The sequence below is a fragment of the Macrosteles quadrilineatus genome, unplaced genomic scaffold, assembly GCF_028750875.1.
Source record: "Macrosteles quadrilineatus isolate MER2022 unplaced genomic scaffold, UCM_ALF_1.0 Scaffold_20__1_contigs__length_2534061, whole genome shotgun sequence".
NCBI lineage: Eukaryota > Metazoa > Arthropoda > Insecta > Hemiptera > Cicadellidae > Macrosteles > Macrosteles quadrilineatus.
This window is the reverse complement of record NW_026542613.1, coordinates 1702668-1715738: the sequence shown is the minus strand read 5'-3', so window position 1 is coordinate 1715738 and position 13071 is coordinate 1702668. Positions and strand designations below refer to the sequence as shown.

General features: G+C 35.7%; 1 protein-coding gene across 1 annotated transcript; it reads right to left on the bottom strand.

Moving 5' to 3' along the window:
* Positions 1-5927: 5927 nt before the first annotated feature.
* Positions 5928-10092, bottom strand: LOC129005377 (uncharacterized). Its single transcript, XM_054434244.1, has 4 exons — positions 10000-10092; positions 8889-9136; positions 7389-7640; positions 5928-6264 (listed from the first exon to the last, which is right to left on the bottom strand). Exons 1-4 carry the CDS (start codon positions 10006-10008, stop codon positions 6000-6002), a joined length of 774 nt encoding a protein of 257 aa, XP_054290219.1. The 5' UTR covers positions 10009-10092; the 3' UTR covers positions 5928-5999.
* Positions 10093-13071: the final 2979 nt, after the last annotated feature.

Genomic DNA, 13071 nt, shown 5'->3' with positions numbered 1-13071 from the left:
TGTTCCCAGCTCTCCTGCCACAGCTGGTAGGTGCGGGTGCGTTCCTCTGTTCGTGCCTGGTCCTCCCCACGGCGCTGATAAATTGCCTTTCTCTCCGCCAGCAAAAGTTTGACGGGGATGACTCCAGCAACCACCAGGACAGCGGGTTCGGACACTGTTTGGTAGGCAGATGCCTCTTTCTTAATGCTGCCTGAATCTGCACTCGAGGTTAGCCGCATCCTATATACCTCCTTATTGAGAGCGTCTGCCCACACCTCAGTATCGTACAAGAGTACAGACTGGGGCTGAACCGAGGACCTCTGACATTGGCCATTTACTGGCTAAGATGGGAGACAACCCTAGCGGCCTTGTCTGCCGCACGGAAAATCTGATCCCGCCAGCTAAGCTTGTTGTCCACCATAACCCCAAGGTTCTTGGCAGACCGAACGGTCTGAACTACGACGGTCCCTACCCTCAACGATGGTACGATGGTGTCTATCCGTTTTTTTTTGTTAATATCACGATCTCAGTTTTGCTCAAAGCAAGCGAGAGACCGTGGTCTGTCATCCTTGCGTTTATGGTACGCATAACTCGGTTCAGCTTTAGCTGAGCCAGCTCAACGCTACGTGCAGCTATCAAAACTGCAACGTCGTCTGCGTACCCAACCAAAACAGTTTCCTCAGGCATTTCAGACCTCAGGAGGCTGTCATAAGTGACATTCCAGAGGTCTGGGCCGAGTATGGAACCTTGGGCAGCACCGGAAGTGACACTCATCCTCCGTGGGCCCTCTGTAGTTTCATACATGAGGAGGGGGAACCGGAGATAATCCTCTATGATACGCATGAGGTATGCCGGATCGTGGAAGGTGTTCTCCAGAGCATCCAGCATATCGCACCACCTCGCGGAATTAAATCACACAGAATTGAAACTAGCCAGGTTAAATTTAATGCAATTTTCTCTAATTACTTTTAGCCAAAATTTAGGGGCTTATTTGAATTTAGTTATTAGTTAGAAGAAGCAACACAATATTTTCCTGCCAATTGATCCAGAAGCATTTTTTAATAATCTCATTTTAATGATTTATAAAAGTGTGTTACATGTTTGCTGTGACTATTTTGATGATGTAAATAGATGTAGATAAATGTGTAGAGAGTAGAAATTGTGTACATAAGTTGTATAAGTGTACATGAACCTGTTTTTGACGTTGCAATAATTTTAATGTTCTCTCCTTTTCTTACCTTATTAGATTATTATTGAAACTAAAAATCAATATCTTTGTTGTTTTATGTTGAATACCTAGAGGGGATGTGAAAAACCCATTCAAATTCTTAGTTTGCAAAAAAACAAATGATAAAAGTATTCACAAATGTTATTAATTCGGTTAATCTTTAGATTAACGTTTGAACACAATTATGTTTTTTTTTTACTTAACACACGGATTGGCATTGATTTTACATTTTGAGAATAAGTTGTTTGAGAAATTAAATATTTCGTAAAGAATTTAGTTTTAAAAATATGTTCAAACATAGAAAAGTAGGTTACAGAGGAAACATTCAATGGTGCTTTTAAGTGGTGTCTATGACTAATCGCTGGTGTCTAGAGCAAAGAGCATCACAGTTCCCCTCATGTACTACGAGACTCTCACTGTAGGAAGACCCTGTGTCCTGTGCGATAGGAATTGCGCACAAGACTTGCCACTTAGGCTCTTCTTTGCTCGTCACAATTAAGTATATTTCCCGCACAACATACTATAGTCCTCGCCACCCTAAGTTGAGGCAGCCAAAGGCCGCACTAGATATACGCCGTGCGGCCTTGGGCTGCCTCAACTTAGGGTGGCGAGGACTATAGAGCTAAAAGCGCACAGTCCCTACTTGTACCTTTACAAGTAAATAAGTAAGTTTCCTCTGTACCTTACCTTTTCTGGGGTTTAGCCCTTAAGTTACTTTTAAGTTGGTTTTAAATCAAAGTTGGCACCTTTTTTAGAGATTCTGCTTCCTTATCGTGCCAACTTATATCTCAAAGTGTTTTAAGATGTTAAAAATTTAATTTCCTTACATGTTTTCTTCGCTACAAAATATTTTTATCCACTTTGGTGCTAATATGTGTGTAGTCTTCCGGTCTAATCTGTGCCACACAGAACATATTTTATGAAGCCTCTATATCTTTACTGATCCTGGAATGTAGTCGGATAAATTTTAGGAGATTTATCTTTGGATAAAACATGGTATAATGTGAGAGTGTAAATTAAATTTATATGGGTTTTTTTTACCGCCTCAACCTTCTGAATAGAATATATATTTATTTATTTAAATTTTGTGCACCTCAAAGATTTACAATAAAATTGGATAAAGTAATTAAATTACGATTAGAGATTTACAAAATATTAAAATTATATAATTTTAATTTACCTTGATTGCAATGCAAGGAGCCCTAAAACCTACTTAGAAAAGTGCTCTCTTCAAATTTATAGTTTATATAATTATAAACAGATCTTTATTCATCCAATAGATTCTCAATTAATCTGTATTGTTGACGTTTCACTGTGTTTTACTAAATGGCGCAAAATAAAACTGCACAAATAAAATATTACATTAAGAAGGTAAGATTTAAATATATTTCTTAGATATTTGAACAGCTTGATGTAATTTAACAGACCAAAGATTTTTGTGATAGTATTTTAAGTTTTAAAATTTTTGTTTTATTTTTATAATAAGCAATACTTATTTTGTAAATAATTTGTGGATGATAGTGTACAGCCAACTTAAAAACAACTAATTTGTTCAATTATTTTTATAATCAACATTATTTTGAGATGTGTTATGTAAAATATATTTGTATCAGACAGAATGAGACATTTGTGGTAACACTATTTTGCAGATTAGTTTAACAATCACAAACCCAACTTTGTCTTTTTTATGCTCACATTTTTCTTAATCTCTTGCTGAAAAAAAAACTTGACCTTAATGATGAATTATACTGTACTTCTCTGTAACATTCTGTACTGGGAGTTTTTTAAATACTTTTGGTAGATAAATGGATGGTTAGTGGCTAATAATGTTATAAAACTACAACTATTTACACTTTACCATTCAAAATATTTTTTTTTACTGATTCATCCCTTAAGTCTTATGACCTTTCTCAAGGTTAATACAAAAGCATTTTGTAGTTATTAAACCTCAGAGTATTTTTGTCACTTCAATCGCTTCAATGCATGTTATAAATATAATATATATAAACATTGTCATTACAAAATAGCTTATTCCCTATATGGGAAATTCACTAAAACAAACTTCAATCAAGGTAATACCACTGCCAAGAACCTTTAATAAAATCTGAGAAACTTCTATAGTCTGAAAATGATTTAAGAGATAACGTAGTTTTGAAACACTTTGATACAGTTTTTGAATATTAGAGCAATTTAGAATTAAATTTAACCATGAAATCATGTAGTATAATTTTATTTTAAGTTATCGGCACTTAATTTGTTTCTAGAAAGTTTTTCAAACATTTTCAGAGGCTATAACACGGTTCTCTGCAATAGTGAGTTGTTGAGTTTACGATGTATTTGATTTTTGATAGTTTACCAAATATGAAAAACTTCTTATAAAACACAACGTGTGTATCAGAAGTGGTAAATAATTATGTGTAGATCTAGTTTTATGAGACACAATAATTAAATTTATCCTTACCTCAATCATATTTTATTTCAGCTGAGGTTTTATTTTCACGGTACAAAAAATCCACAAAGGTGCTATAATTTTTTTTATTGAACTTACTCGCTTAAGTCTAACACGTTTTAGTAAATATATACTTTATATATATATTTTTACGAATTTTAAGCTCCACTAAGAGTTTTTTGAAACTGCCAAGAGAGTTCAAATTATGTTTTGAGATCTGGTGAATCAGAAAAACTGGTGTATTATTTACCTCAAACTTAACCAAATCTTCATATTTTTTGTAAACGTATCCCTCAAATTTAGGTTAAGCTACTAAAGTATTATTAGATAATAATGTACAGGTGTTCCAAACAATGAGACTTTATGTATTATATTTAGTGTAAAAGATGTATCAAATGCAAATCCTAGAAAGAGATTATTATCATTAACAGAATGTTATTTATTACCTTTTCCATCAGACTTATTAGGCTAGTAAGTTTATTTTGTCTTTAACTTTGTGGATTATGTAACTATGCCTTTTTCCTTGCGGTTTCCAGCAGCACACACTATTGAGCATTACGAGTGCCCTTCTTCTGCAGAGGGGTTGATTTGGTGCCTCGAACTGCAGATAGGACTCCTTAAAGGGACCAAACTCCTCAGGCCAACTAAAAACTAGTCAGACAGTGCGGCAAGGGTGCAGAGGTCGAGCTCTGAACTGCAGAGGGGACCTCGTGTGTCAGGATTTCTGGTACTGTAGACAAATGGAGGCTGGTCCTCCAAGAACTGGGGTAGAGGTTATGTCCCGGAGAACTGGATCCTGGTTATTCCAGCCCGTCCATTGCCGTACAAGGCACTGGCAAACATTTTTAAGGATACTCTAACTTCAAGAAGCATGGAGGGCTTGCTTGGCAAGCAGTCAGAAGTGGTGGCGGAGGTTTCAGTGTTGAACACCCTCCGAACACAGAAAGCTGTACACCTCGAAAATGGCATGGCCAAACTCGAGGATGACCTCAGTATTGTTTTTACCTGCTGGCTGATGAGTAATTGGGCTATGGAGGAAACTGCGAGAAGGTGATGTCCCTATCCGACGACAGGGTGCACCTTCTAAGAAATGCAGGAGATCGTGTTGGAAAACCCTCCAAAAAGGGTCATCCAGAACACAAAGCCAAAAGCTGAGGCAATTTCAACTTTTCAAAATTTTTTATGGAGAATAAGTAAACAATATTATTTTGATTAAACTTGGAAAATTTATTTATTTTATACTATGTTTTTAATATTTTACTAAAACACGTTTTATTACCCTTCCTGTAGCAGCAAACCTAGGTACTTATTAAACCTTAAGTTGTTTAAATAGATTTATGTACTTAAGTTTAGGCTTAATATGTACGAAATATAAATATAAAATAAAAGTATTGAGAGTCTATTATGTACCTTTATTGCTCACTAAGATGTGCTCTTTCTTTAGGCAGGATTAGTTATTCAAAGTCCAATAAAAAAATACATCTGCCATAAAAGAACCACAGCGACCTAATGCTAGAAACACTATAATGACTCTTTTAGAACATAAAGTTATCATAAACAATCCACATGAATAATCCACACACGTGGAGTGTGCTGGAAGGGGAAAGAAACAAATCCACTGTCACAACAGTGGAGTAAAGTTGGTAATTCTACAATATGAGATCATCACTCGCCCGTCCTCTTAATGTCCACAACGATCACATTGTGTACAATACAAACTCGCTCATACAATACAGCCCCACTCTCACAATACACAATACAACTCTTTTTAGTATTGTTTGTTGCCGTCGCTCTGACGTATTTTCTATCCTTTAATTCCTCAAACAGTGTACACGCTTTGTCGTTAGGTTCCAAACATTGTGAGTGCTATCATTTAAAAAAAATAATAATAGTTGGAAGATCTATTTCAAAAATAGTAGATTAACTGAAGTGTAAGAATATGTTGTGTCAAATTATTGTAATGTTGGAGTTTATTTTGTATTTATTTTATTATCAAATCACATCCGCGGTTTCAATAGTTAAAAAAAGCATTATTCAACAGTTTACCTTAATAAACAATGCCGTAATTATGCAAATGTGTGTGTGTGTGTGTGTGTGTGGGTGGGTGTGTGTGTGTGTGTGTGTGCCGTAATAATATGCTTCAACCATTAACATTGCTGTTATGGGCAAAAAACCCAAGATGGCCAGGGGTCCTGCCGATTCTTAACACAATCCTTGAATGTTAAGACAGCGAACACAGAATATACATGATAAAAAACGCAATTGGAGAACAAAACAAAACAATTAGTTCTTCACAAGATGTGAACAATAGATAGATTTTATTTCTCTGACAATACGGTGTAATTATTTTAACAACCAGTTTCTCGCAAACGGAATCCAGTATCTTATGTCCGCCGCATCTGGAATTGGGATTCGTTTCTTCGTGATGTAGAACGGGAACAGGACCTCGTGTGTCTTTGCTTCGTCCACGTACAACTTGATGACCCTAGTGTTCGAGCGCCAGTTAGTTTCCGTTTTCGTCAGGTCTATATTTTTTACTCGGGCGTATTCTATGATATACTCGTTCAGCTGTCTTTGATGAACCGCCATGTCTCCGTTGATAGTAAACCTGTAAGAACGTTGGGTTTGATTAATTACGTTTTAAACAACTCACTTGGAGTAGCCGCTTATAAATACTTGGCACGAAATTGGCACAATATTAGTCAATTGCTTCTTATATGCTACACTTATACAAACAGTACTTCATCGAAGCATCCAAATATGAAACCACACAAGCTAAGACCAAAAAGGCTGAATATAAAGTACAAAATTGAATTACCCACAGTTGAAACAAAAAATAAATAAATTTTTAAATACCATCGCAGCAAACCTGAAGCGTATTCCCATTTTCCTAATTGGATGAATAAAGGCAATTTTATTTATTTATTTATCTCCATTGTAATAATCCCTTCAAAATGTTAGATGTTTTACCCATTTAGATAACAATAGGTTAGGTGAGTTTAGGTTGGCTGCCACAAAGAATTTTGTAATTGTGTAAGTGTTCCGATCTTGCTACCCTGAGTGCTGCCTGATGCCGCACCTATACAAAAATACAAACCTATTGAGCGCGTCTGTCCACACTTCCGCGCCGTACAGGTGTACGGACTGGACCGAAGACCTCTAACATTGTCCATACCGGCTAAGGAAAAAACCTTAGCGTCCTTATCCGCTTACGGAAATCTGGTTCTCCAAGCTATAAGCTTACTGACAACCATGATAGAACATTACTTGTTGGCACGAATGGTCTGGACTTCGACAACCTCCATTCAAAGAGGGACAAAATATTGCTAATCCACCTTTTGGTGACAATCACGATCTTGGTTTTGCTCAGAGCGGTTGGGTACGTTGATGGTTCGTAATTTTGTTCAGTTTCAGCTAGGCAGTACGCTATGTGCAGCTATCTAAGCTACAAGGTCATCTGCGTTCACAGGCATTTCACACGGCAAGATGCTGTCACAGGTGATGTCATAGATGGTCCTAACCGATTATGGATCCTTGTGTGTTAACACAAGCGACATCATCTTCCCTAGTGTCATTGATCAGAAGGAAGCCCTCTAAAATAACATGTGATCAGCGGTGGCATCAAAAGCAAGAGTATTTAATAGTGAAGATTTTAAAGGTGGCTTGTATTGAGACCTGCATTATCAAATTTTAACTGTAGCAAGTAGAAATGTTAAACAAAAAACAACCAACCTCCAGCCATTGTTGACCCAATAGAAGGTGGCTCCAAAAGCCTTGACTGCGTGAACAGAGCCGAAGAGCTGTAGGAGGACCACGGTGAGTATTTTGTAGACGATGTATCGCGTCATTCGGTTCTGGATCAGCCTCCTCTGGTTGTACAACGCGCGGTTGTAAGCGATCAGCTGTTTGTCGGGTACGTTAGTGAGGTCGGTCGGAATGTAGATCGGTTTGAGAGGCTCTCTTGCCTTCTTGGACAGGCCAAGTCTGTGAGCAAAATGTGACTATGGTTATACTTGATTTCAAATTCGGTACTAATCTTTATGAATAACTTAAGTCACATTAATAGGTACTAAAACTAAAACCACAGTAAAACTTACTAGATCTAATGTAGAATTAGTAATTTTCAATTGATAACGGGAAGAGTTGATCCACCTCTAGAAACGTTGTGCAGTTTGAAACACAGACACGTTCCAATTTAGTAGTAACATTTCAGAACTAAAGTCATTATGAATTTTAAAAACTCTGTTGGCCTAAGACACCCGGTAACTCGACAGTCAAAAAACCTGACAGGGCGCACGTTTAGGCTTTGTCTTGAGTGCGTTTGACTTTTCAAGCCAAATTTTAATGGTAATTAGTTTTAATTATTGTTGAATATTCGACATTTCTTTGCAGATTGTTTACTCAATATTTAAACATGTTAGAAATAAATGTATATGTAAAATTATTGTGTATTATTTTATATACAAAACCCATTTTCAAACTTAAATGTTCTGGACAACTCGTGTCTGGGTCCACAAATTGTCGAGTTAACAAGATTTCACTGTAGACTTTCACACATTAAGGGGTGCTAATATTACTGACTAGTGAATATTACAAAGATCAAACACTCGGAGTAGTTTTAACTGTGCAACCGTGATATTCGCCTGCAAGAAAACAACTAATTTCTTATTTGTTCCAATAAAGGGAACATCGTTTTCAATATTCACTATACAATGAATGACTCACAGTCCCATGATATTTTCTAAGTTCATTTATTTGGTATGTTAAAATCAACTGTAAAGCACGGGTCACACTAGGCTGTTCGCCAGCCGCTGGTGATCAGCGTCTGGCACCAGCATCACCGGCTCACCAATCCAGGCTGAGTCAGCTCAGTGTCAGCTGCGAATTTTGTGGACACATTAAGCTGACAGTCGCGGCTTCTTTCAATTCGCCGCTGATGCCAGCCTAGTGTGACCCGTGCTTAAGAAACGTTCGCTGACGTTTTCGATCTTGAAATTCACCCCAATGTTGCGGGAACTTATGAATATGTTTTCAGTAAACAATGAGTAAAACTAACAAAACTAGTGTTTGCCCAACCACACCTGAAATGACTTTGTACTTTGTCGTTCTATGCACACCACGTGTAACTGAAAACTTAAAGAATCTCCTTTTAAGTTAGAGCCTTGTTACCAACCCTACAACCAAACGGTTTTTTTTTCTATTAAATAATCTTAGTCAGATTCAAGTGCTTACTTATCCATAGCAGTAATCATCATTTCATTTGGAGGCCCATAATCCGGCATGAGTTGTTCAGCGTTGACACCCGACATGGTCTTGGTAAGAGCGCCAGTTGTATCAGTAGAGGCAGCTGTTTTGTCAGTAGAATCAGCTGTTTTGTCAGTAGTGTCAGCTGGTTTACTGGCAGATGCAGCATTCTCAGTTCCACCAGCTTGCACCACAGCAATGACTACCGCGACTATAAAAACTTTATGGAAGAGGTTCTGCAATAAAATAAATTTTAAGTGAATTCAAACGTAACATCAATCAAAACAAAACCCTAAGAAAAAAAAACAACTAAGATCACTGTTCAAAATATGATCTACTCAATGTTTATTTCAAAATAAGTAGTGTTAGTGGTTTAAATACCTTATTCTTGCATTTCGATTGTTGTCTTCACGACCAAAATAAGGTTATACCACAGAGAAGTAATTTACAGATGAGTTAAAAAGGCAATGGGAAGGCTGTTGCGCGGGTCCCCTAGTTTACATATGTCCCGCAGTGTATTAATGTATATTCTCTGTTATACCATCAAAATGGAAGGTATTAAAATGGTAAATTTTGGACATTGCAAAAAATAAAAGACACTTTTCTTGTGTTGTTTTTGCCTATAAAACAACGCAATGGTCTTTGTAAGCCGTAAAGAATGTACTTATGTAGTTTTCAAATGTTCCAACAAACCTTGCAATGCTGTGCATAGTTTATTTGTGGTTGATAATTTATTTATTTATTTATTTTTGGTTTATTTATTTGGTAATTGTTGTGATATACAGGTTAAATTTCAGCTAAGGTTCTCTGTGTTTTAAAAAGGTGTATTTATCTGGTGTAAATTTTAGCTTAGATGTATTTGATATGTATTATGAGCTTAGATACATATTTATCTTTAGTCTTTTAATCATCTAGATATTTGCTTGTATAGATATTGAACATACATTTTTCTATATTAATAATTGATTTTTGGCTTCGAATTTCAAACTTAAACAGGTCAAAATAGAATTTGCACTACATAATCATGATATTCTAGCTTTTAACTAACTTAAAATCCACCTTTTTATCCTACAACGATAATAAAACTAAAAGTACTTACCAAAGCCATGATAGAGTTAGCTCCAGCGTATAGGTTTTATGGAACAGATCGTCAAAATGACGGTTAATTGGTGTATCAAACATCTGTTATGGTAATTTAGTTGTCAAAACGAAGTGACTTATATGATTTTCATACGTCGCAACATCATATCCATACTAGCTGAAATGTGTAGCATTATGGTAAAAGTATCGTTCTATTAACATATGTGTAATACTCATTGTATGAATTTGGTCGAAATATCTCCCCTACTAACATATACACAATACTAGTATATTGGTTGGGAATCACACCTGTAAGTTACTGGACTAAAGGAGATGGTCGATATTTGAAAACTATTATTCGGGTAATGATTTAGATTTACTACTTCACAAATGATTATAAATTGGATATGGTAGGTAAATATTGAGACTTATGATGATTATATAGTTGATTTGTGTTCAAAACTATTATGAAAAAAATATGTCGTAGCTATTTAGTCGTATAATGTTATGTTTTTCCCAATTAAAAACAGTGGTTACTTTTGTTACCACGTGTCTCTAACATATGGTTAGATGTGATCTTACTATAAAGACGATTTTATAACTAACATGGGAATACACTATGAACAAATCCATAAACAAATTTAAAATGTATTTATATTTATTTAGTTAAAAGTGGGTTAATAACGTAGGCCTCATAGTAACAAAACATGAGTTCTATTTAGGCACTTTTAGGTTTAAATACTAAATGTGTTTTATGATCACATAGAACTAAGTATAAACTCATTAAAATACTTAAATAAATTTTAATTTTTTATCGATCTGTTCATAATGTTTATAATATGGTACTTTAGATTATTTAATTTTTTTTATAAATATAAAGTGGATACCTAGTTTTATTTATGTTTTAGAGATTAAGTGTAGTCCCATCTTCGCCTCTCAAATAAAGACATTTTTCATTTCATTAACTACTCAACTAAAAATACATTTAAGATTTGTACCGTCGGGGTACTTTAGTACTTTATTCAGAAATGGTAACAATATGTTGGTATGGATACAAAATTAACCTGTACCTTAGACCAAACAACAAAAGTAGACTTTTCATGCCATTGTAAATTTTGAGGCTGGTTTTTCTTGTCCCGTTCATGTTGGTCAAACTAATTGTTGGTTCATGTTGGTGTTAACTAATCGCTAGGGTCGACGAAATTTTGTTTCTATGATTTTAAACATAATTTCTTGATTTGTGCGTTAACGTTTGGTTATATAACTAGGGAACGAGTTAGTTGTTGTTTATGCTTAAGATCGTTTTATTTGGTTAAACAAGGTTTCAAATGACAAAAAACGAATTGTAAACAAAACATGACCTCTGCAGTGCACCGGACGGAACTGACAGTAAAATTGTCTTTAGCTGTTCCATAAGGATGAGAAATCTACTGAATGTTTTATCTATCCATGTTCTCCCCTCGCTAGGTATATCTTTGTTGGTTTAACTCTCAATGTAAGTAGTCCTTAAGACATGAAACCACATGATTACTTTATTCTTTTACAATTCATAACATTATCGCTCTGTCCTCCAATAACAAACGAGGACCAATATTAATCTAGTTGCACAACTTGAGCATCCATTTCCAATCGCATTTGTCAATCCATTTGCTAGATGAGGGACCGGATTAGAGCGAGTCGTTCTGCATACGGAGTAGACTCGTCCGTAAACGCGTCACGTAGCCTTCTCACTCTACCAACTCGCTCTAGTTCAGTCCAGTCCGTGACTGGTGGGCCCCACGTGGGTTGTGTGTTGTCATATTGTTGTGACAGGTTGTAAAGTTTTGGGAGTGTAATTAAACGTCTCAAACAGCGAATACAGGGTCAAGCAAAGTTTAAAGTCTTGGAATAGTGGACAGTACTGTTTGTTTGAGTTGAATGCGGTAGTAAGGTGTTTTTAAGTAATTAATTTGAGTGTTTAAAAACAAAGCGTGCGATTTATATAAGATTGTGGATGTGTTATGCGGTAAGTGTTTCGTCAATTTTTCTTACAATATGGATAAACTAATAGATTTACTTACCTTTGAATTAGATGTGACCCACTATTTATTCTACTAACAATACAGAACAGATGCAACATTTCGAACATGAAAATCATATAACTAAGGAGGTACTTACGGTTATTTATAGTGGAAAAACGAAAAACGTATGTGAATTTAAACGGATGTTGTTTATAGCCTCTGGGGACCTCAAAACGAACAAGTAAATCGGTCCCGGGCCCAGGTCTTACCATATGAGATCTACGGTAATAGCATTCCCTATATGGAAAATTCGCTATAACTGACCATGTCTACCAAAGATAGTTTACTATGTATTATGAACTTTAAAAACACTATAGTTTACTTATAAAGTGTAATTTTCCCCCACCAATCATTTTTAGTGATCTGGTTATAGAGTCTACAACCAAAGGTGGGATCGAAAACAATGGATAAAGAGATTATCAAATATATATGTAAAAGACACTGGAGATTTTCGGGATTTGAATCGTAGATCTCGGATCGTTTTCATTTTAGATGTAAACGTCCCTTAGGTGTGTGTTTTAACCCAAATTTGAGTGAAGTATGAGTTTATAGAATGGAGTGAGATGATCTGTGTACATTTGTTTCTGACTAATACCTCATAGCTAAGTCTTCACTGGTAGAAATTTGTTTTTAATTTTCTACTCGTCTACACTATAACCACTTAACTCAGCCTGTTCATAAACCCAGAAAATATACAATTAAGCATAACAATTATTCCAAAAACAAACTAGTTTTACGTGAACAACCCCGAACCCCCTCACATTCAATCCAATCCACATTTCTAAATTATTTCCTAAAAGCGTACATTTTGAATTAAATGATTAAAGGATAGAAAATACGTCAGAGCGACGGCAACAAACAATACTAAAAAGAGTTGTATTGTGTATTGTGAGAGTGTGGCTGTATTGTATGGGGCGAGTTTGTATTGTACACAATGTGATCGTTGTGGACATTAAGAGGACGGGCGAGTGATGATCTCATATTGTAGAATGACCAACTTTACTCTACTGTTGTGGCAGTGGATTTGTTTC